The following is a 26,313-nucleotide window of genomic DNA, read 5'->3' as shown; positions in this document are numbered from 1 at the left end:
CTCTAAAAGCATCATCCTAAACTGAGGATATTTAGACTCGGTAAACGGGCGTGTTGAGTTTGAACCGTATAGTTTAAAAGCGAGTAAATCAGGAATTAGCATGTTAAATACTGGATAATCCATTAGTTACAAAATTGCGATGTTTCTCTGTTGTTGTAGAAGTAAAAGTTTGAAAAATTATAATTATTTATAAAAAGCAACGGACATTTGAGAACGTGTTTTTTCTACACTCTATGTAAAAAAACATTTTACTTCTGCAGTTCCTTTTTTAAATAAAGACGATTTTTCAATTTGTTTTTAGAACAGAAGGAATCAGCAGATTCTTGAAATATTAACATCGCATATCAATATTTCAACCAAAAGAGGCATTTTTATATGTGTGTAGATATCTTCAGATGCCATTCTTCATTACCAAACATGAAAAATTTATAATCTAACATATATTTTTGCATGTAACATAAATGATTTAAATTTAGTCGAAATCAACGAAATTTGAAAAATTGGCCATTATAATAATTTTGTATAAAATAAAACGAAATATTTTGGATAAATCGAAAAAAAGTCACTTTTAAAACTACCCGCATCTATTGCAAACACACATTTTGCGAGCACATTAGTTGAATATTTCGCACTTATTTCCTTGCCGTCAACATTAGGCCCATTAGCTATTCCACCGTGTAATCGACCAAAAGGTTACATTCGCTTAGGATGTGTGGAAACATTTGTTTTAGTTTTCCAGTTGAGAAAATGGGAGATATTTTTTATCCTACAGTTTTCCACCCTGGATTTTCAGTCATAAACATAACATTCTACCAAATCGGATCGTGATCGTGATGCGAAATTGATCTATTTTGCGAGTAATCAAAGATTGTTTGTATAAAATTTATTATCACAGAAGTTTTTTTGTGGAAAAAACTGACACCGACTGTTATTTGCTATTATTCCAATAGGCAGGTTTGCAAAAATTATAAACCCCGTTTAGAATTTTTAATTATTTAAAGCAATTAGCAAGTATTTCATCCTCGAGAAAAAATCTGCAATGTAGGTGCAGCAGAGAGTGAAGTAGGAAGCTTAAAGCCAAATTAGCACTTTTTTACATTTTCACTAAGCCTTCCTAATTTAGTGCTCGTGGAGAAACCATTGCCACGTTGTGGAAACTATTCTTATATCTATAACAAAGAAGTAATACTGGCTTGTGAGCGCAACAGACAGCATTAGAAGTTTATAATATTAAAGAAAATTTTGCAGAAAATGCACTGGTTCTGGAATATTAAATATTTTTTGCATATTACCTGCATAACTCTTATTATGTGTTGCCTATTATCAATTGCCTATTTCGATACTGTTTCAATTACTGCTACTTTCTTTGCCTTATAATACACTGGAAAAATTAAGAAAAACGATGTGCAACTTTTCCCCAAACAAGTTTCTCCCATAGAGCGAAGTAAGTTAGATTAGCTTACTTCATCTATTTTACGTAATTCTTAAGGTTTAATAAAAAAGGAAAATTAATTATTAAACCTTATTTGCTTTGGGCTCCTTAGTAATACGTTGTTTATAACTTTTCTTGTTTACTGGTTTTTCGGGTCTTTTTTGTAGGTTTTGTCATTAAGGCTTAATCAATAAAAGCAAACCGTAATTGTCATGCTAGTGCTGAAAATATTCGTGGCAGTGGTTCTGTTAAGTTATTACTTTGGCATCTTTAATATTTTACTTCATATTTATTTGTTTGCTCGGGTGGTTCTTGTGCAGTCCTTAATATGTGATTACAAAATGATTTCTTTAGAGTGAAAATGAAAGTATGAGTGGTTTTCAACAGATGCCACAAGTTCTTATTTATACTTGATATTTGAAGCCTTGATCCAACCTGCAACTTTAAATATTTTAATCAGTCGATATTAATTACATTTTTTGTTTACTTATTCTATAGTTTTAGTCATCTAACGTAATGCGACCATGCTTGCGTGAATGTTCGAATTTCCAGAGAACTCTTACGATCTTTGTAAACCTACGTAATTCGAAACTTCAACAATGAAGGAACATTCGCGATTTTCATTGTTTGTGCTTTCGACGCTCCATGTAGAAGCCTTCTAACTGATAATAGAAACTTACTTAACATTTGTTTGCTTTATCATCAATCTCCATCCATTGGATTAAATTAATCATTCACTGTAAAGTAATTGGTTTCTATTAATGAAGTAAGGAGTTGGTCGGAAACACGATTTTAGGCAAACGAAACGAGATTTGCGGAATTAATTTAATCCCTGTTTGATCCAACCTCATGAATTATTCAATGGCTGCCTATTTAGGGTAAGAATTATTAAGAAAAAGGATTTTGGCTATCACACTGCTATGCGACAGTAATTTTCTGCTCCGATTGATCGTGTGGGTCCAGCTAAATGGGACCTTAATGGCTTTGAGGCGTTAAAAGCACCATTAAACTTCAAGCAGGAAGTTATTTGCTGAACGCAAGGAACATTTATTTTTCTAACAATTTAATTTTGCCAGCTGTTACATGTTGAAGTAATTTGACTTTTGAGTTATTTTATTACGAGTTATTAAATGTTGCAAAACCGTTAAATATTTTTTTCACAGTTATCTGTAGCCTGAAGTCGACACATCGGCAATAACTTTCAGCGATATGCCTGTGACTATTGATTTTTCTTAGTCAATAGCACTTTACTGTAATTTATTTTTGCCTTGAAAATTGCATTTTTTGCTGAATAAATAGCGAAATTTGACTGTCTAGCTATTGCTTCTCTCCTTATTGAAGAAAGGAATCAGTCATTCCAGTTTCGTTTTCTTTTGTGGTCGCTTTCTCTGCCTTTCTTCCGCATAACCAAACGACATTGATTCATCTAAGTATTTCTCTCCGTTTTGCTGCCTTTTGCTGTTCTCACTCAATATTACACGGTGCAAATTTCTGAAACGATATTCCACACCTGTGGTGGGTCTTCAGTGATCGTTATCCTAGGAATGTTCGTAAAGCAAACCCTAGATTTCAGTAAGGTTTAGATCGAAGTGTTAAAACCCGTTTTGTAAATCAATCAAATTGAAAGGTTCAATATTATCTAATTTATTAAACTATCAAGATTTATTGTTTCCGGAAAAAATATTTACAGTGTTCCAAAACACTGTAATAAGGAACTGAGTACATTTTTGAACCTTTTTCAAATGAACATTTTTATTTTCAATATGCAGAATTCGAATTGTCAAATTTAACTTCACTTTTGTCATACAAGTCGATTCAAAGTTGGCGTCGTTTCCTTTCAAATTTTGTCTGGTTTTATGTCAATATAATTCTCACGAAAAAAACATTATGCGTTGAAAGCAAAACCGGAACCTTTGCATCAACATATTCGTTTGCATCTCCGAACAACGTTTCAGGTCAATGTCTGTTGCTTTATTTGTAAATCCAAACGTTTATGATAGAGCTATAAATTCGTTCTTATAATTAGTTGATAATAATTCAAACAGTTTTTTTCATTTAATGCGTTCAGAGGAGAACCCTTCAAACTATTACTTGATTCGGATTTCCTTCAAAAATTCTGAACAAATGGAAATCTGCGCTAAATCTTTCAATAGTTGTGCATGCTTGGTCCTGGTGCTTCGTTTAATATCCACTATCAGCTGACCAGAATCGTAATTTATCAAATAAAAATTTTTCAAAATATATTAAGTCTGGCGATGTTTAGATGTACAAATAATTGAGCTGCTTTAAAATATTTTTTATCAGCAAAATTGAAAATACATGTTGAAGAGTTAATCTCTTCGAGAAGAAAAGCGAAATTTATTTTCTACACATTTTTTGAGTATTCTTCAAGTAAGCCTTCATCACCTCTTCAGATAATTGCCTCCAATTTCTAATCAGCCTTTATTTTATTCTGTTTGTTTGTGTTAGCATCTGTGAACATGTAGAAACAGCGTGCAACTGCAACTTAGCCACTTTCTCTGTGTGCATAAGATGGAGAGAAGCAAGTTTTGTATGATAAAAAATCATACTTGAAAAATAAAATAGATTGATTTAATAACATAATTCAGGCAGTTTAATAGCGTAGCCTAATTAATATAATTTTGAACAATTACCAAAGAAATCTAAATTCTGATGGATTTATCTCAGATTAAAACTCCCATCGAACTATGGACGATTGGTTCATTTCTTTAAGCATCTAATCCGAATCAAAAAGTTATTTCTCACGTACCATGAATGAATATAATATATGGCTGCCTTTCAGGAAATGTGCCTTCGGATAAATCAGCGAGTCTAAGCTGCTAAGTGATTAAAGTCGACACGTGCAATATCTCTCGGGAAAAGAATGATTGATGGATGTTCAGAGAAAAAAATGATGGCAACAGTCAGGGCTTAACTTCTATTTATCTTTATTAGGATGCAATTGATGTAATTGTCTGAGATTTTCTTGTCCAGCTTTCTTCTTATGAAGGGAATTTCCTTTTTAAAATCGTTGTTGGCTGGTTATTCTTATCCGTTTTTCTTTGCGTTTAGAGAAATTATAATGAGTGAATATAATAATGAGTGTTAAAAATCTAAGATTTTTTGGTAAATTATTTTGGTTGGTGGTTTGTGAGGTTTCGTCGAAACAATTTTTTTCTGTCACAAATAAGCTTTTTAGAGAAAGTATTTCAGCATTCGAATGGTCAACAACAAAATGAAAAATGTAATTAGTTATAAAGTCTTTATGTGCAAAATATACACTTGCTTCATTACTTTAGCAATTTTTGTAACAGCCTGCTGTAAATAGAATATCTTGAGCTCTTCCATATTCATCATATTAGTTTGCTTATTTTTAGCTTTACGTTCTACTTTTTTGTGTTAAAACTATCACTAGCGAGTAGATTTATGTCCGCAAACTGGCAAGTAAAATATTAGGCAACGTTTAGACTAGAACTAATTAACTGCCCTAATAGTGTGGTCTAGAAGCAGAATAAAATTTCGAAAGCACTTTTTTAAATCGGAAGTATCTTTAGAAAAGGTTAACCCTTATTACTGCAGTCCAATAGAATGGTTTATACTCCATCTGTGTTATTTATAGGGTATTTCCACAAAGTCGCCCGTTTTATCTCAGGCAGTATATTTCGGCAGCCGTTATTTCTACTCTAATGTTTCACGGCTTTCAGCTTGCTTGTTCCGTTCTTTTATTACCAACTGCGCCGTAATATTTTCCCTAAGAGAAGTAATTTGAACAGTGACTTTACAAGCTCTTGTAATTGTTCCGACCAAGTAGAACAATCAGCGTAATGAAGCAGTTAATAAGTTTAAAACTAAACTACCAGTAAAAGTTCTAATTTATTTTCGAGTAATAACTCCATTTGTCAAGCTCGACGCTAAATATTGAAACTGTTAAAAAATTTCAGTAAAATAAATAAAAAATACCATATAAATGCGCAACATAAAATACATTTACTAAAGCTACTTTATTCTTAATGCAAATGTGTACGTCTTTTGGACAAAGTCGCTAACAGTTGAAAGACAGGGCCAACTTTACTCAATTACAAACTACTTTAAAATTTCCAATAAATGTAGATGATTTTTTTCAGATATTTTAACTTTTTATTCTAAAACTGTCTATACCAATTTTTTGCTAGACAATTTGCCTTTTTGAAGGCAAAATAAATTAAAATTGCTTTATAGAAGTCGAATTTTTGGCCCACAAATATATTAAGTGTAGAATAAACTTATGGAAGTTCCGCGTCAATAGGGGGCCTTTAGAACTCTGATGTCTCAAATGCTTCCCAGAAAAACCCACAAGAAAAATACATTTCAGCATTGGTGCCTTTTGTATTTTTGTACGAAATCTACCGACAAACCCCTGACAAACAGCCCTAAGGGAGACGAATACAAGCGTGTTACTTGAAATAAAATGTCTGCAGATAACCCGCGCGGTTACACCCTCATACTCCATCATTTCTTTGCCTTCGACAAAAAAATATGAAATAACATGTTCACAAAAATGACAATTGCGTATTTATTTATATATCTTGTGGTACATCTGTGTTGCTATTGATGATATTTTACTTTTTATGCAAGCTCATAGATATTAATTTTTTTGGGCAAATCACCGCCCGTCAAGCCGCTAGAATATTTCCAATGTGAATCGGAAATGTAATTTTTCAACTATCTCGTTTATCAAGTATATTTTATTCACAAAGGTGAATTTATTGTAAGTAGAAATGGGCTTTTTCGAAATTCTTTTTACTCCAAATTGGATGGTTTAAGTGAAAATTTAGCCTATTCATTGTTTTGATTTGTTAAAATTCACATTTTTTCCTAATTAGTTGTCGATTCGTATCAGTTTCAATGTCGTAAGAGTTTGTCCATTATTTGCTCAACTTTACAGTAAATTGGAAGTTCTTAATCGTTGTATCTGGTATCCTTTGTATGTATTAAATGAGTGTTTTAATGGTGGGTTAAAATGTGGATTTGGAAATGACTGTAAAACTAATTATTATTAAACTTTTAATTGTAATTTTACTAGATACTTACTTTTGTGTATTATTTAGAGTTTCAGATTATTTTCTAAGGTGTCCTTAATTAAGGTTTATCAAACTAAACATGAAAACTTACCGGACAATTTCTACAACAAAGAAATTCCTACTGTTTTGTTATTGAACTTACATTATAATATTCTTATTTTTATAAGAGTAATATTATAAAGCAAATAGATTTTTGTCTTGGGTATTTTAGAAAATTGGCCTTATTATTATGCATTCATTAAACTTTCGTTTCTGCGCTCTCCTGTTTATATTTTTCGAGAATCATGTTGAGCTGTCTTTTTTCCGTTATAGATTTTCGTCTAATTTTTCGAGTAATACTTCAAATGTTGATGAATTTTGTTCATGCGTAATGCACTCCATAACAGCACTTCTTTAATCAGCAAAATCAAACAAATTAATTGTATGAATTTCCACCTCTCGAATTTTTGGACTTTTAATTGTAATTGTATTTGAAAACTAAGTCCGATAAAAATCTGTTTAGATTAACGAATAATGCAATACAGAAAGCTTTACATTGTGCTGATCCGTTCGGGCATGACACTAATTTTTAGAGACGAAAACCGACCGATTGTTGCATTTTTGATTATCAATCAGTGTTGTACCAGAAGGGCTCGGCACAACAAACGCACTAAAGTGTTTGATTTCAAAACTGACAAATTAAAAACCCTTTAAAATTGCCGATTAATGTTTGCCTCCATTAAGTGTCGTGTCGGAAGGGCTCGACACAACTTTGATTCCAAGCACACTTTAATACGTTTGTTTTGCTGTGCTCTTCGGACCCGCACTAAATGTTTTGTGCACACAAGTTTTTAACGCTTTCTGGGTCGAAATTGGATCGGTACAACTTTGACATGAAACCTTAACGCAATTGTAGTCCTGAATTTTTCGCGCGCGACACTGATTGTTCACCAAAAATTGAACAATCTCACATTAAAGCATTTTTCCTATCGAAGTTGCGCCGGGCCTTTGGAGCACGACACTGATCGATAGTAATGAACAATCGACAAGTTTTGAGTGATTTTTGCGTCAAAATCAGTGTCGTATCCGCAGGGCTTGGTACAACTATAATTTCAAACACACTCTAATGCGTTTGTTGTGCCGCGCAATTTGGGCACGCCACTGAATTCTTTTGTATCTACTATACTTAAAAGAAAGTCAGACTTTTAAGCATTTGCGAGTGGAGGTTCTTTCGTACTTATTTGTGTAAAGTCAAATTTATTTTGTAGTTCTCAATAAAATTTACTTTGAAATTATTATAAACTGTTAACTATTTATTTGGTTTATCTATAATTAAATACGTAAATTCTTATTTACTTTGTTATTATTTTTTTGGAGATTTTGCTGCATTTCCTTTTTTTAGATTTGTTTGATGTTCAGTTCATTGTTATGCCAGATGTAAGAATGTGGAATTTTTGTCAAAGTAAAGCTTTTAAGAATTTTTACGCGCACTATTGTTGCCACGCTGAGTTCTTAAGCAAGCCCTTTGAAGTCTTACTACTTTTGCTTTTATATGAGAAAGTTAAATTATTTTCTGACCATAGAAGTTTTACTAGTTAAATTAGGCATCTGAATATATTATATAATTAACTTTTAGGTGTCGCTTACTGAAAACTTTGCCCTGAACTTGATAATGCGTTAGCTTTTAATTACAAATAAAACTTATTGAAATGGAATGAGACCATCTGGTTGAAAGACATTAACCATTGTGTGAAGCTTTAACGACAATATTGCCATTCGTAACGATCGGAAACTGGCGAATTAAATGGGTGAACGGATAATAGTAACAATTAATTTAACATCTGTACATCGCAAATGTATACTCAAGAGCTTCAGCAAATTATCGAACGATATTAGAAAAGTTTTGCCGCATTTGAACATAAACTTGCCGTGTGGCACAAATCGCTGTTCTGTGAATATTCGCAGTAGATTTGCGAGCCTGGTGGCTGTTTGATGCACGTGGAGGAAATTAGTCAAGTTGGAAACGTTTGGGAATAATGGTTGGGGTGGCAGGCCGTAACTCGTAAATTATTTAATACTGTTACCAACAACAGTGTGTTAGGTGGCCGTTTTATACGAATATTATTTGTTTCAATCCGATAAACACATGGTGCGTGGCAAAAAAAAACAATTTTTCAAACAAATTAAATATGTTTGAACCAATATGAAAAAAGTGTCTTTTTCCAACTACTAAACTCGCATATTTATTGATACTAGATTCCTATGGAAAAAACTTGCGAATTAGGAGTTTTGGTTTCTTCTGATAAGAAAACTACTTGCTAGAGACAGTCAATTTTCCGAAAAACCAAACTTTGCTCCAAACAGAGCAAACGACTAAGGAGAAACTGACGGTATGATATGATGAAGAAGCCAGAGGATCCTGTCATTTATATAAAAAAATAAAGATTGATCAGTCATTATATGCAGAAGTATTTTTGATCCTCGTAACTGAATTGAGCTTCAAAACAAAGATACATTTTGGGCATTGAAATTGCAAAAGAAACAATTTTTTAGAATATTTTTTGTTTCGTAGCAAACGATGAAATCTTCGACTCCTTGGATAAATACAGCATATAAGTAACAATTTATAATCGATATGATATTTCCAGAACCAGTGAAATCCCAAACGACTACTAGCAAAACCTGCAAAACGCACCTCTAAAATACTAACGATTATTAAACTATGATGATTAAATTAAACTATGGTGAAATACGAACGCATGGTAGCTTAAATCAGTGGATTTTTTGGAAGCAATCTGAATAGTTTGCGGTATTAGTTTACTTGCTCGATATAAAAATTAGCTTTGTCCTATTACTATTACTCCATTCAATGATGCTAAAGGAGCACAAAGCACAGTTGTTTTAACCGAAATGAGAGCACTCCCGTTCTGACATACCAACAAGTTAAACGACTGGAAAAGCAAATATATGTGTTCGTTTTTGGGCCCGTAATTAACAGATGGGTTATATCCTGGCAAACGGGGCTGAAAAGGATCCGGTCGGGACTTAATGCGGTCTTTAAGAAACCGCATATCCATTTCTGTTTTGAAGGGTGTCTTTGGATTGGGATGTTTCGCTTCAGCGTTCATAACATTTTAGTAGTATGTTTTCCTGATTCTTGAGTTTGGGGATATTTTAAGAACCTGTCCAAATATTATCGACTTAGGTCCTATATGCACTAAAAAAATACGGTGGCAAGTAGTTTAAAACTGTGAAGTGGGGAAATAGTGAGAACTAGCTCAAAGTTTGATGCTGGGTTAATAAGATATGTTACTTTCAAAAACACAATAAGTGTTGTGTTTCAACATTAATACGTTTTTGGACAAACATTACTTTTGCAACAATTTTGTTAAATTTGATTTACCCTTCTACATTCTTGGGTTTATAATTTCTAAATTATTTCTTACGTATCTATACTGAGGCAGTTGGTCTTTATCTAGGGATTATCTGAAAAAACCTAGTTCAGTAAACGCCAGTTCAAAGTATCTACGTTTGGAAATAAAGCTGTCGCATGAAAATGATTAAGGCGATAGAAATTTTGTTATTTCACTTCCGATTTTAGACTCTCGATAATTTTCCATTAGACTCAGAGCTTCTGAATGTTCGTCCTGAAGTTACGCTTTACTTGTGTATTGCAGGTGAAGCTAATGTAAGTAACAGAACAGTTTCTTAAAACAAACGCTCTATGCTCTTTTGTGTATTTGGTTTAGTTTTTTAATATTTTTTATTTGTATTTCTCTTGATAGTAATTTTAGCTGATTTCGACCTTTTTTCGGAATGTTCACGTTTTCATACACTTTTTCCTGGAGAACAACCAAATTATTATGCGATGTTTTATTGTATTCAAAAGTATTCACTTTTTAAAGTAACTTAACAATGCTAATTCCAGATTCTAAAAAAACCGAACAGCTTTTATTTGTTGCTCGACACATTTAGAGTGAATATGAAAAAGTACAACTTTTTCAAAAACTAAAAAGAAAACAATGTACTATAAAGAGATTTACACAAATGAAAACATGAAAAACCGTTAAATGTCACATAGCGTTTCACGAAAACAACATCTTCGTTGCTAGTGGCGGATCTATATTTGCAGAAATTAAGCACCCTTCAGCTCAATTTATTTAACTCTGAAGTTAGAACTATCAGCACCAATTTATGCAATTGTTGATTGCTTGCGACATATGTTCAAGACAGGGTTTGCAGCAGGATTTTAGTCAAAATGTGTGTTCAATTCGGATGCAAATTAATTCCATTTTGGTGTGTTACGCTCGAATAAATTAGAGTAACGAATTAACGAAAATAATATATCTAGTTAATAGAAAAAACAATCAAAATCATGAAAAATAAATGATGTAAACATACTTGGTTAATTTAAACTGGAAATAATTGTGAATATTTGTCTTACTGAGTATGTCTGCATTTGCTAGTTAATATTTTCATATAGAATGTTGTAACACTTTTTGGCTCAGGCCATTACAATTTAGACAGTTTATCCCAGTTGAGAAAAAAAAGCTTTGTGTTCAACTTAAACATTTATAATTACGAATACGCTCCTCTGTTTTCCACAAGCGATTTCGGAGCGAGTTTCTAAAATTTATAGGGCTATTCCATTAAACGCGTATTAACAAATTTGAGAGTAATTAATTCAGACTCAATAGCTGCATTGTGCAGTTTGACCGGGAATTTCTATAGTATACTGTGCTAAAATATTTCATGAATATTGATAGTGTTATTGTGCTCTTCATCGGACACAATGGGCGTGTTTTCATTTAATGGTCGCAATGTTGAAATAAATCTGATGCTACAATAGCGCAGCTGATAATTTGGTTTTTGATTGTTTTTGACGGTTTTGATAAACCGTCCTATTTTGATAAAACCTGTTCTACCAAAATTATTATTTTGCTCGAATTTAGAAAAAATATATTTTAAATTGGTGCGCTTGCCTAACACTATCTAGTAATTTTTATTATAACGAACGACAACTCCGAGTGTCGGTCCTAGTTAATTTTCCGTAGGACCGTTTTGATACGAATATTTTAAATTAATAAAGATTCTTAATACGATTATAGGGGACATGTTCCTGCAATTAATTAAACTTGCTAGCACTTTCTACCGGTTTACGATGAGTTCACGTAATATCGCGTATAAAAAGGGAAATTTAAAAGGGGTCGCCGAAAGTAATGAAGCCAACATATGCGTAGCAGCGTAGGACCGCTTTAGGATAAGCAAATCTAATAGTGCTAGGGCATGCAATAAACGATGGAATGTACACATAAACAGCCCTTTTATTAAGTCTACCCGTTCATCACAAAACGAGCTTTGACTGCTTTATCATAGAACATTTTTGTTTGGATGCTTTGAATACATTTTAGATGTTTTGAGGTACAGAAAAATATTCAATCGTTATTCAAAAATCAACTTAAATTAATTTCTAATTTGCCGAAAGCAGTCTAAAATTTACTGAGGACGAGCGAGTTGTTTGTAGACTAAGCCATCCTTAGTCTTTATATATCTTTTAAGGAAAGTTACGAAGATTAAAGTTCAACTACACACTTTTTATTTTTATTAGTCTTTTCTCATAGCACTAATTAAGTGCTTTACATGTACTGTTCACTGTACATATATGAGAGCAAAGTTAAAAGTTAAGCAGGTTTAAAGCGTGCGAAATTGATATGAACGCCTCTAAACATACAACTTACTAATATGTGTATACGTTAATACACATTTAGTAATAATTGCGCTTTTATAAATATACAAATATTGAGAGGTTTCCATTAAAAGCCAGTTTTTAAAGAAATTTATTATAACTTAGCATTGACGTCCTAATTGAATAGTATTAATGTTAGTGCTTCTTTTTTCAATTACATATACACCTTTGATTAAAAGAAAATTTATACATTTTTGATATAAATCAAGTTCAGCCCCCCATCAGCAAACTAAACAGGCCAATGCATTATTGTATTCATCAATATGTCCGGCATGTTTTTGTACTTCCGCGTAAATCCATTTTCGCCGATGTCTGCAAGTGAAGCGTAAAAAGAAAAAAATATTCGTAAAAAGCATGCTGTTATGACTTGAGATTTTAAATTTTAATGCCTTGTTCTTAATAATATATTATTCCCATCTCACCCTTGAAGGCGCTGTTTAGGCGCTTTTCTTATTAAAATTCAAGCACAGCAATCTTTTGTGTCGTTTTATAAACTGCAGAGCGAAAGCCTTCGGTTCCATTTTAAATCTATTGTGATTTATGATTTAAGAAGTAGCTACTGATTTTTTTAAATCGCTTCTTTGACGAATTGTTAATGATGTACAGTTATTTTCTTTTATGTTTTCGCTCTTCAGATGATACACTTTAGATGAGCCAGTTTTTCCACCAGCAAAATAGCAAATTTTGAAAGGCAAATATTCAAATAAAATATGTTGGTAATAATTAAAAGAGTGAAATGTATTGGAGGTTTTTAATTCTGTTCTGTTCAATCAGGATAAAAGTCCCATACAGAAATAGAAGTTACTTACAGAAATGGTAGAGAAACTAGTTCAGTCAACAACTGCGGGGGTCCTTTAGAATACAAATGATCGATGAATAATTATATTTATATAATTATATTTGACTCTACGGGAAAGAAAAGATAATCAAAGTCAAGTTATTTATGACAAAGTCTGCTTGAACTATCCAAATATCTAAAACGGAATTTGTTTTTAATTAAAAACGAATCACTATTAATTAATAAAAATTCAAATATTAACTTATCCACTTCCAGTTTTCGAAAAAAAATTGCTCCACTACAAGTAGCTATATAGAACTTTTCCATCAAAGTAGCTACTTCAGTGGAAAATACTCAATATTTTTTGAAGGGTTTTATTGTCATCTCAACATTCTAATAATAATGATTTGGTTGGATTTGCTTCTTTTATTTGCCGATTAGGAAGTTTGTTCCATAAAACGTTTCTAAACACCTCGTTGAAACTTTACGGCTTTCATTTGATGTTATGGTCTCTCCTTAGAAATTTTGCCTTTTAGCGAACTGTAAGTTCTGGTTTAAGTTGATTATATTAGAACTTTGAAAGTGATAGAATTTTGTAATTAGTGTTCTTTTGATAGAAAGTGCAGTCCAAATATCAGAAAATTGTGTATTTAGTGCTTCTAACGCTAAACCTGATTGCTTACAATGCTTACATATTAAAGAAAGAGAATTTTCTGAAAATCGGTTATACGCATAATATATCAAGAAACATCAAAACATTTTTGATTATTTCGGCTATAGTCGTCGGTATTTGATTATTATGCACCTTTTGATATGAGAGCTCTTTTGTTAGAAAAATCAAAGCCTGAATTAGTTTACTGAAAAATTTGCCTCAAACATCTTTATACTAACTTTTTTATTTTTTCATTTTTCATTATTGGCGAACATGTAAGTTGTAATGGCAAAAAGTGAGTAAAATATGGCTTTATTCTTCATATTTAATTAAAATTAAGAAAGACAGCATTGTGCGGTTGACGATAAACTTCAGGTTTCAAGAGAAAAATGAAATACGCACGACACTTGGAGCTTTTGCGTGCTTGTCTTGCATAAATTAATCTCACTACATTCTCTGATGGGAATGCTCATGTTCTATTGGATTAAATCAATCAAGCAAAATGGAAGATACAGTAATACAGTGTATTAAAAAGGAGTGTAAAATAATAAGATTTCTAATAGACAGCGTCCGCAGAGTAAAAGTTTTTGAGATATAGAAGCTTGTCATTTTAGTCCTTCTCTAATTCTTATGTTCTTATCTCTAGTGTAATCAAATGCCTACAGCTACCAATTATTGCAAAACGCCGACAAAAACGAGCCAATGAGAGGGTTTTAGAAAGTTGAACTATCTCTCAGTCACTTTGAGCTTCTTATAGGTTGTAGTTTTCTTACTTTAGTTTGCTTGCCCATACGAAATGAGTAATCAATAATTGCTATTAAGTGATTCAGGAAAAACTTCGTTCCATATCACTGAAACTGCTAAACATGTTTACTGAGTGCCATTTTAGTTTATAGGTACTATTAAGGTTTATAGGTACCTACTTACTATTAAATCCTTAATTATTTTACATTGGTCTTAAACAGGCGGCGGCACAGTGAAAAAAATTTCTTGTTCGTATACCTCTATATCCATATCTTAAGTTTCGGCCAACTGATGTGGATGAAATTTGGCGCGAGTATACTTGAAGTAATGTGGAATAAGGGAAAAATATAAGTAAGACCTAAAAATAACATCCACAGCCGGATAATTCATGAGGAAACATGATATTTTACACTGTGTGCTATGAAGTCAATTATAGCTTTATAGCAAGTGAACATTTTTTTTGCGCAAACAGTGTTGGTTATGTATTTTAATCTGCTCTACTCAAATATAAGCAAAAAAAGCGTGTTCGGATTATGATTTCTCGGCAAAATCGATCAAACTTTGAAAAAAACGTGATTTTTGGTGGTAAAATGACAATTATTTTATTTTGTTGTTAAACACTTCAGTATTTATGTATAATTTTTATTCTCAAACAAGTATTTATAAATAAAACTAATAAATATCACATTCTTTTCCGATGCAATTGCGGAAAACCCCAGAAAATTACGGATTTTCTCAATTTTATATTCAGAAAAAAAATCACCCTGAAATTTGAATTATGCGAAATATTACTTTTAGAAAATCTTATCGTAGTTAAACAATTGCTCGTAAAAACTATACTTACGGATACTGTCAATCGCAGATAAAGAATTAATTATAAAAGTTTAGTAGCTTTTAATAGTTTTAACGAGAAATCGTTTAACTATGAGAAGATTTTCTAGTAATATTTAGCATAATTTCAAATTTCACAGTAAATTTTTTTCTGCAAAGAAAACAATTGTATCGGAAAAGAATTTGATATTTATTAGTTTTATTTATAAATACTTGATTGGGAATGAAAATTGTGTTTGAATACTCAAGAGTTTAACAAAATAAAATAATCGTCATTTCACTACCAAAAATTATGTTTTTCAGTGTTCGAATCAATTTTTCCGGAAGTCAGAAGTCATAATCCGAACACGCTTTTTGCGTGGATTTGAGTTCATCAGATTAAAATACATAAATAAAAATTGTATTTTATAAAAAAACCTATTTGATATTTGGCACCTGAGTATTTTTTTGAGGCAATTTGTTATTTCATTGTGCTGTTGCGAAGTATTGCTTCTCAGCGGCTGTTCATCGCTCTTTCAACCGTGACGGGTTTTCAACAATACTGTCAAATATTATGGATCGAGCACAAAACGGCTGTTTTATTAAACATATTAATTTCGTCTTCGAGAGACAAATTTTCTTCAAACAATTGCATGCTGAGTCTATCCGTCACGTCCAACGGAGATGAATGATTACGTAAGTGAAATGTCAACGGGTCTAAGTAAGCGCATTCGTCTTGAGCTCCCTTTTTAGAGAGCCCAGGTGTTTCCGAGGCATTTTGTCCCAGTTACATTTGATGGGGGTTGATTCCGTAAAAATGTTCATCAGTCAAGGGGATGCTCTTCTTTCTGCTTAAGGGTTTAATACATTTATTTCCATATACATTTATTCGGTTAACTGTTCAATACACTCAAAGAATACGGCCCTTCGATCAGTTGAAAATCTACAAAAGCTATTAGATAAACTACTGGAATATTGTATTCTTCTCGTACATGTAAAGTGGGAAAAATGAGTTCCTGTGGTTTCTCTTCATACCGCCGTGAAATCCTGAATTACGAATATCTTAAATTTTCAGTTCTATCAATTGTCGAATTTATTGAATGATTATCACTTTTTGAGAGTGCAGTCATTAAGAGTGTCTATGATGGCGACCAGGTTTGACCTCCAAAATTGCCAGATTTAGTTCCCTAGACTTTTCGTTTAAGTGGTACTCACGTAAACATTTGCTACTTACTGCCGATTAAAATTAAAGCTTTTTACGATGGGGTTTTCATAAAACGTAACAGATAAGGGTTCGATTAAATCAGAGCATTTGTACATTTTTGCGCTTATGGAGGAATATGACCTCTAATAAAATTACGGTTCTAAAATGATGATAATTAAACCAAATTCGGCCTTTTAGATTTGAAAAATTATTGTATTTTCGTGTGTTCTTTTAATAAAAACAGTGTAGTAGGATTTTGATTTAAATTTGTATGTTGTAAAATTGACAAGTATTTATATTTATTTATCTACAAAACTATAGAAAATATTTGCTTTCACTATAGCTTATTTATAGATACTATAATTATATATTTTGTAATTTAAAGTGCTAGATTCTGCTCGTATCATAATTGCACAGTTCATACAAATATTGAATTAAAGAATAGATAAACTAACTAGCTTGAACATGGATTTTGGAGGAAAGTTACGGTATGATAAAGCTTAGCATGTCTTCTATTGTTCTTCGTTGTTGTGTTTTTTTTCCAAAACCGCTCAAATTTTACAATATTTTCTCGGAATCCAACGAGATCAGAAAGAGATACTCGAAACTTTTCTGAATCGTATTTAGCTGAAGATGCCTTATTATAGAACCAAACACCCCCATATTGCAGACACCCCCATATTGCAGATTTACAAACAAAGAAAATTTTGTCGATTATCTGCGCTATCGTCCATTACTAAAAACCAATAATACTAATTCATTTCGTTGTAAAATGTCGCTTGCCAACATTAATGTACACTGCGGCACATATTAGTATAAGACTTTTAAAATTAACATTTATTTTTCTAAAATGTTGGTCTTAATCATACAATTGTTTACTAAGCTGGTAAACTAGCGGCAGTTTCACTTTCGATTCCACAATGGTCCACTCCGCGAAGGAATTTGAAGTATCCATTGTCACCCCAGTCGGTGTTCCATGAATTGGCAATCAGCCAGTATTTGGTTCCTTCTTCGACACCCCATCCTAGCACTTTAATGGCATGTCCGCCAACAGACTCATCCTGTGCGGTTGCCTGATAAACTCCTAAAATAAATTATTGCAATCTGCCGAAGTGCCTAAACCGTCAAGTTACTTACCAGATTTGTAGCTCAAGAAGTCATTATATACGGTAAAAGCGGCTTCAATGGGTCCATTTTTGAGAATTTCCAATTGCATTTGCTTCTCATTGGTGAAAGTGCTGACCTGTTGTCCAAAAGTGAGAGATTCTGTGTAATCCAAGGAGCTTTCGTAGCAAGATCTGACGCATTCAGGAGTATCATAGTTCAAAGATGAACACTGTGGTCTGGATCCAACTTCAACGTGATGTTCGCATGGTTCCAGCGAGTAGTCTTTGCATCCTTGGGATGAGTTGTAGGCTCCACCAGTTACAATACCGTCAGTCCTCCAGTATTCCCATGGTTCCGCAACGTATCCACCATCGCATCCCATTCCACAGGCAAATAGTCCAAAGCAACATGAGTTCAAGTCTTCAGCAGATACGTACACTTGCTTGGATTGGTCTGAGTGAATGCAAATTCTGTCGGACATGGCTTCGACAGCACCAAAAGCCTGCAAAATTTTGTAAATTTAAGATCTGAAGGACTGGGACAGATGGCGTGTTTAGTATAGAACGTAGTCCCAAATTAAAACACTAACAGGAATTTAAGTTTCGTCATGTTTTTCGCATTCTCCAAGTCAAATCAATCAACGTGAAATGACGCTAGCCTTAAAAAAAGTTGCAAAAGGTATGCTTTTATACTTTTTTTCGATTATGGAGCACCTTTGACTTTAAGACGTGAAAGAGGATGAAGCACAAAAAATCTTAAATAAATAAAGAGCTATGCCAGTGCCTCAATCGGAATTTAGCAAAGTGTAAAATCATTCCATTTCAGTAACTTAATTGGTGGTGCAAAATTTTTAGATACACATGTATAATTGCACGAACTTAACATTTTTAAATCAGTTTTTTTCTAATGTTTTTCAAACCAAAGCTAATATTCTGCAATATTGAATTTCGATGCCTCGAAGCAAATTCTACGGCGTATTTTGACCAATGTGTTATCGAAATTTAAAAAATCCTCTTTAATTAACTAAGCGTGAGATTTAGCAATTTGTGTTCGGAATAACACATTCATATTTATTATTATATTATCTAATTGCCGATTTAATGATTTACTGCGCAACTTGCGCATGAAGCCCGGATCTTGACCCATCGGATATCAGCGATTGCAGTTATTTATTGAGTTATATTATATGATAAAACTGCAGATAGTCCAAAGGAATTTCGAAACATAAATATATTTCGAGACAATTACCTTTTTCAAAATAGGTGATAAAAAAGTTTCAAGTGTTGAAGATTGACGCGCGTACTTGAAATATTTGTTATCAAAAATCGCTGTCTGGCTTTTAGTTATTTATTATCAAAGTAACTAAACTTCTTTCAGTAAAATCAACTTGCTAAATGGTCATTGTAGGACGTCAAATGACCGTGTAGGATATACGTAGGTTTAGGTCATTTTTGTTGCTGTTAACAAAATATTTTTTGGAAAATTATTTTATCCGTCTTTAACCCAACGATTTTTGAGATTAATTTTTAATGCAGCTCTGTAAAAAATGCGAAAGCATGAAAAGCAAAGGATGGAAAATACTCATGAACACAATTAGGAATGTTTCCATCTCTGTCGATTTAATTAGATTCATTTGTTAAAAAGATACTACAAACAATCGTTTGAATGATTCTAAATTAAAAATGATAATCGTTGCATGCTAGAAAATACAGTATGTTATTATTATTAATTAGTATTAATTAATTATATAGAAGGTTGAAAAAAATAAGAGAATGATTGCTTGTGAAGAAACAGTTAATTTGCTATTACATTCGCTATCTATTGAACGCCGGTCGTCATATGAACAGATGTAAAATCGTTAAACATAATTTTTTAGCAATATATAAATACGAAATAATAACTGAAGATACTGTATGTCTCAATTGTCCGATATTTTTTCCAATGAAACTCAACTCTCAAATGTCCTTTATCACGTGATATACGAACCTGCATTCTATTGTGTGCTATTTGCCTCCCTATATTACCTCTGCCATTGCTTTTATTGATAAATATAAAGCTATGCTTTCTGGGTGATTTGAAAAACGTTCTTTGTAGTTTGAAACAATTTGAAATACTATTGCTTACCCAGCATGATCCACAGCTTGATTGATCTCTAATCTGCTTAAGAGAATCACACCTTGGCCAATTTTCACGAGCGTCGAATGATTCCGGAACTTCTTCGCTTTCGTCATGAGGATTGCTTTGTGTGACAAATCTCAGTGCAGCTTTTCTTGGCAAAACGCCAGCAGCGATTTTCTTTACGCGTTCCCAGTCTTCAACTTCAAAGTTCTTTCCTGCCTTCCATGTTGTTGCTTTTTCATTAATTGATGCAATGTACTCATCGGAAAGAGGATGGAGGTCAAGTGACGTCCCATGACATACAGCCACGAAAGCTAAAACTGCGATGGGTGTGAAGAGTTTCATTTTTTCCTGAAACACATTATTTATAAAGTATTTTCAATACAACGCCAGTTTAAAAAGCCTAATTTTATTGAATAGTCGATTGTAATTTGGATGTTGCAAACTATTTTTGCTATTATTTGTATCGGAATCATGCGTGCCCTTTTTAAGGAAATTGTGGTACTAAATTTTTAAATTGTTAGAAGACACTTACCAACTGAACACTACTAACTGATTTACAACCATTCAAATGATTTTATATCTTTTAGGTGCGTCTAGTTTTTTGTTTGATAAAGATAAAGATGCTTGTAATGAAAATATTTTAATATTTAACAATCGAGACAATTAATTTCAACAATTTTGCCGATGACAATCAGGCCATTCTTTTTCGGTACTGATAAATGTGAAGTGGCTATTTACCTTGACGTATGCATTATTCTTACTACGAATCAGGTTTCCAACTCCTTTCTTCATGTTTATGTTTTATGTTACATGATTAGTGCGTCTGAATGGAAAAATATACACTTTTTCCATTCCATGCCATTATTTACATTTATATTCCGTATATACATAAAGAGGAGACTTATAAGTTGCTCAATGTTATAACTCGCTTAATATATAGAAAGTTGCGCATTAAGCCTTATAATATTGTGGTGGAGATGAAAAACTTAGTTGCCATCAGGTAAGAAAGAAACAATTCGGTGGAAATTTAGGTGAAAGGAGAAAGAGCAGTTGCTTTCTCTCATCTTTTACCTAAAGTACTTCTTGACGTCGGACTTAAAGTGCGTGCTTATTACTGTAGTCGATAAAATACATTTTTGCCGACTAACTTACTGTACACAGTGGTTCAGTTTTCAAGACGTGATAGTGTGTCTTATTCAAAAAATAAATAACTTTTATTTTCTTTGAGCACCCAAGCTGCAACTTTTAATAAGCAAAGTTTATCATTAGTAACGCAAAATTAAAGAATTTGTATAAGACAATTTACAATGTGAGTTGAACATAACTATTATAGAAAATTTACCTCAGATGCATTAAATATTAAATGTCATTTATCTAACGATCTACGAACATTTAATTAGTTTCCTACTAGTACTCGCCTCACTGTACGTTATGCCATTACATAATTGTTGCCTTAAATTTACAACTTTTACCTCACCTTCAAGTATCTTGTTGTAAGTAATAACAAATAAAGGAGATCCACTTTAATTACTTGAAGAACCTTTGATCTAGTACCATATTTAATTAATATATTCGACAATTTTAATGTTTTCTGTGTTTGCAACACAACACAATAAAATAATCTTAGGCTGTATGCAATTTGTTTCCGTATGATTTTCTTATAAATGGTAAAATTTGGACTTTTCGAAAGTGTAAAAATTGTAATTATTTATTCTCTAACTGCTGGAACTTAATAGTTCCAGCAGACCGTCTCTACTTCCCTCGAATTTATTTTCATGTAGCATAATTTACATATTCTATTAAAAGTACAACACTCTTAATGTAAATATTAACTAAGGGCAGATATTTTTATGTTTTGAATCATTTAAAAAAAATTTGACTGGACATTAGACAAATATGAGGACAAAATCAATTATTAATAATAATATACTAATGATTATTAGCAAAAACTGAGAAATTTGTTTCCTCAGCAACTTGTTGCACGACTATCGCAAGCGATTTGGAAAAACAATAATTGAAATGTGTACTGTAAACTGCATATGTGTTTACAACTTCTACGTTTACGTTCACAACGTTGTACAACTTGAGGTTTCACTGTTTTATAAAATGTGCATCAAATATTTAGTTTCTACTTAATTAATAATTAATAAACTGCAATTTCAAGATATAAGTGATTAAATATTAGAACAAATACTCGTATAACCTACTCCCTAATTTAGGTAATCTAGAAGGCAAAGAAAAACATTTGGAACTAATCGTATCTGAAAAATGCTTAAGCTGTGGTTTATTTATGTCCCAGTTGTCAAAGCTTTAGTTTCTAATTGTGTGTTTTCTCACCTAAAGTGAATTCTCGGTTTGTTAAGCGTTTAAAACGGTTCCGTTCAATGCGGTCAAATATCTAATTACTTTTTGCAACTTGAAAGTCTTGATCAAACAGAACATGGCCTTGGGCTTCGTCTTCTTCTTGCATACATAGTGTTGGTCTTGACCTTAATCTCGCTCATCACTAAAATATATTTAAAGCCATTTGTTTATTCATCGATATTTGTCTTTAGAGAATTTGTGGACCGTATACACCTTTTTGACTGTGCCCAAACAAAACTACTAAATTGGAACTATATTTATTTGGACAAACTTGTTAAAAATGACAGAAATGAAAAAAAATGAAGAAATGAGCCCCTGATTTTCGATTTGAGAGCACCTTTAAAACTGTTCAAAATTTACCCTCTCAAAAACCAGGCAAAAACTGTCCTTTAGGTATTTCGCGACCCAAACCCCACAATTTTCAAAAAAATAAACACCTGGAATATATTGAAATCTTATTAAAAATCTATATATGAAATCAAATAATCTTATCAGAAAAACTATATGAAAAATCAGCTACATCACCTTTAGAGGCATACATTTGGAATCACTATAACCAGGTATAAACTTGCTGTGGAGATTTTTGTTCTTAAATATTTTCAGAGTAAACTCACAACATGACAAATGTCCTATTTGAAGCTTAATAAGCCCATAATTCAAATAAGATTTTTAAAATATTCTTTTCGTTCTGGCTTCTCTACCAGATCGCTAGCGCGTTAGTTTGTGCAAGAATTGAAAATTGCTGTATTTGCTCTTTAGTCTTCGTTCCATACCCCTTCATACCTACTTCATAAACCCAGATCATCAGGTTTAAGTTCTCCTCCGAGATCAATTGACCGAGATTGCGAGAAGTCCAAAAGTCGTCAAATTCAACGAAAATTTTACTTCTCGAGTTTTAACATGTTATAGTTGTTACCACATCTTGAAATTCACCTCCACATTCACGCAATCATCTGCCCTAGATTTTGGCACAAATCGGCCATTTCGTTACTTCAATTCAATAATTTTATCGGTTATGGGTAAATAACTGAATTTCTATAAAATAGATCTACGTTAATACGCACCGTTTAGTGCGATCTCACGTCCCCTATTTATTTTCCATTCGACTCGTTATCCGCCCTAAACAATGACTCAGTGGTAAGTAGGCAATTGACAAACACTGATTCTGACATGAGGGGGTTTGTATTAGATTTATTATTGTGGAGGACCAGTGCAGCCTTTGGGACAGATTACCAAAATACAGATATGTGCATTCACGATATTTATGACTTCTCACGCCATAAACATTTGTTTTAATTATTTAGCCCCTAGTCTGTAAATATTAGATTCACATTTGATCGAAGTGCGTATCTAAATGCCATGCTCTTTCCCTATTCGGCTTACCCTAATCCATGGTGGAACACGGTTAATGATTTATTTGAAAAATTCAGAGATAAACCATTTTTGCCTTTTAAACCCTTTTTTACTTTATTAAATAATAAAATTTTTTGAGGATCTATGTATACAACCCCTTTGAGGGCTCGGTTTATTGGGCCACACTATTTTTTTGCTCTGTTATATTGAAAGCATCCTTTGAGGCAGTAAATATTAGCGGGGATTGCGTTGTATTGTAAATATTGGGCATAACAAAATATTTACTTGCAAATAAACCTAGGAATATTGTTTTTGCATTGTGGTTTAACATCCGTTGTTTTCAGGTACTGATCAAACATTCAGGCGGTATAAAATTCAGACTTGTCGCCTGAGGATGCTTGCTAAATATAGAAGCAAAACGTAAAGCTGAAATACTAGCGGAGTTCTTAAAAAGTTGATACGAGCTTGTTTTGAAGTGATAACTTTTTATGGGTGGGTGAACCGATTTTTCTCGGTCGCGGCAAGCCGTAACGGCGGNGGCTCCCACTCCGGCCTATTCGCGCCTGAGGCTTGACACGCACATATGCACTTTGAATTCAACATTTTTCTCTTAGTGCGGGTGCATCTGTAGATCTGACAAACTTTTCAAATACACATTGCGTTGATAAACTGACAGTGATTTGGATATATTAATTATTGAGTGGGGTATGACGGTGTTCGGTGCAGTTTATTTTATAACGCTGATAACAATGAAACAACCAATTAACGAGGGAGAAGCTGCAGATACTGCAAATACTAGGTAAGGGTGCTCATGTACTATATGCCTGTTCGAGTTTCGCGTTCTTTTTAATTTCCAATTAATGTATACAGACAATTATATACACTAAAGCAGTTTAAGTGCAAAAAAATGCGAATCGTCCATAAATTTGCAGAAAAATGTATTACAAACTTTTGAAAATCGTGTTCAAACGGTATTTATCATTGCAAATGAGATTGCCCATTGTCGTGTACTGTTAAATGTTGTTTTAAGAACTAACAATCGATGTTGTGCAACAAAATTGTGCATACGATCCACTACAATAAAGTTTTTGAAAAACGGTTGGACCTATTTTAAATTGCCTGATTGATTGTGGACGCAAATTCGTATCAAGAAAAGATTAAATTAAATTAAATCGTATCTATAGAATCCCGGTACCGATTCCCTATGTCTTACTCTCCGTCTGTAGTCCAGATGCTACCCAGATAGTGATGGCCGGGCCGGATCTGACCCGACTCGGCAATTCGGATCTTTGAAAAGACCCGACGGATCAGGATCGGATCCGGATCTTGAAATTTTCCAAATACGGGTCTCGGATCTTAACGGATCTTTTATATGTCTAGAAATAAAGCAGCGTGCAACTGTAATACAACTTAGTTAACATACTGTTTCAAAACATACAAAAACTTAAGTGAATTAAATATGATAAAATGAAAAATATACTTTACATTTATTTTTGAAAGCTTGCAATCGAGCGGGTCATGAATATTGGCAAACCCGGTTGTCGAATCAGTCGAACTTAATGTTCTGTGTTCTGTCAGGTCAAAAGAGCCGTGTTTCGGATCTGAGATTCGGATCCGAATTTCGGATCCGGATCTCGGCTCAACGGGTCTACAACCATGTAGAATCTTAAGTCCCGACGGATCTTCTGCATTCCATTCCGGATAACGTAAGGAAAATATGTCTCATTACTGTTGCGCAGTTTGAACTAAAGACATATAAAGTACTATAGTTTAACGTATATTTTTCAGTATTAGTAATCATTATGTTTAAACTATTCAACATTTCAATAGATCGCTCTTACAAACGATCGTCGCTCTTGTACCGAAAGTTCCTATTTTTTGCTTTCAGAAATTGAGACGCCAATTATGAAGAAATACTTATTTACAATAAATGGTGTGCGCTTGCACGGTGAAAATTATGAAAATAAAATTAAAACAAGGATTAAACTTGTATTTACTTTCTGTCATTTTATATAATGCAAGTACCTTTCGTAACTATGTGTTGACATTTTATTATACAGGGTGATTCAAAATTGGCGTCATTCCTCTGGAGGTGTTGTCTGGCGCTTTACAGAAAAAATAGTAAAGTTAATTAATTGTTATCAAAAACTGAGAAATATGCAGCATACGGCAGCAATGTTTTTCAAGGTAATGTGCCTAATTAACATTGCGCAAATACCTGTAGCTTCGTAATTATTTAAAACTCCGGTAACCATGGAATTATACTGTACCGTGGATGGCCGAGCATCAAACTCTTTCTTCAGCTTAAAACTTTTATTCCACTTGGTATCGCTTTAAATACGGAACAGGAACAACCTAACTTCAAAATTACCGTCAACTTCACAAACAATAACAATAACAGACGGAAAGCTCGCTCTTCCGACTCGCGGGTTTAACCTTCTTCTGCACTCCGTCACTGCTGTGACTTTACTCTCCCCGTCTGGATCTCGTCGTCGCTTATATAATTTCCTCCAGGTAACCCAGATGGTCCTCGAAATCTCCAGAACAGGTGCGAAACTTCCCGCTTGTCAGTGTCATATTTGACAGTAAATGGGGCGCAAATGGGGCTCCCATTTACTGAAATACCATCAATTTCGATCCCCCCATTCCAAACGTGAGTACCCCAGGCCATTTCCGTTACAATACAGACTCACAATAACCACATGTTGACGAAATGTCAACCTGCTCTCATAACCTGGAATATGGGTGTTTATAAATAAACCCTACAACACCAAACATTTTAATGGTTAACTCCAAACAAGCTAGTGCCTGTGTAATCTCCTTATTATCCACTCTTATCAAGCAGCTTCTCGTATTCAGTTAATTAACGTCTGCTCCATTTGTATCTCCTTGTGCTGTGTGTATCGTACAAACGTGGTAGGAACGTAGCCCTTCCTCGGTATTTATTTGGTGCTTGGGAAAGT

At 33.1% G+C, this 26,313-nt stretch overlaps 3 protein-coding genes across 10 annotated transcripts in view; 1 reads left to right on the top strand and 2 right to left on the bottom strand.

Moving 5' to 3' along the window:
* The window catches only part of LOC109546936 (uncharacterized protein CG43867), a 178,826-nt gene that overhangs the window by 24,602 nt on the left and 127,911 nt on the right, over positions 1-26,313 (top strand). The window lies entirely within an intron of this gene.
* On the bottom strand, positions 17,156-20,183 carry LOC109535944 (cathepsin B). Its single transcript, XM_019901986.2, has 4 exons — positions 20,166-20,183; positions 19,637-19,981; positions 17,543-18,014; positions 17,156-17,489 (listed from the first exon to the last, which is right to left on the bottom strand). The coding sequence occupies exons 2-4, from the start codon at positions 19,973-19,975 to the stop codon at positions 17,284-17,286; spliced, it is 1,017 nt and encodes a 338-aa protein (XP_019757545.2). The 5' UTR covers positions 19,976-19,981; positions 20,166-20,183; the 3' UTR covers positions 17,156-17,283.
* The window catches only part of LOC109543062 (cytochrome P450 6A1), a 24,105-nt gene continuing 19,761 nt past the window's right edge, over positions 21,970-26,313 (bottom strand). For both annotated transcript variants that reach the window (XR_007282451.1, XR_007282452.1), the window contains exon 5: positions 21,970-22,139. The gene's annotated coding sequence lies outside the window, so the exon portion shown is untranslated. The remainder of the gene's footprint in view (positions 22,140-26,313) is intronic.

The sequence above is a fragment of the Dendroctonus ponderosae genome, unplaced genomic scaffold, assembly GCF_020466585.1.
Source record: "Dendroctonus ponderosae isolate FM_Combo_2020 unplaced genomic scaffold, Dpon_F_20191213v2 Dpon_F_20191213_1, whole genome shotgun sequence".
NCBI classification, from domain to species: Eukaryota; Metazoa; Arthropoda; class Insecta; order Coleoptera; family Curculionidae; genus Dendroctonus; species Dendroctonus ponderosae.
Note: the sequence above shows the minus strand (reverse complement) of the source record. Positions and strands in the feature narration are given on the sequence as shown.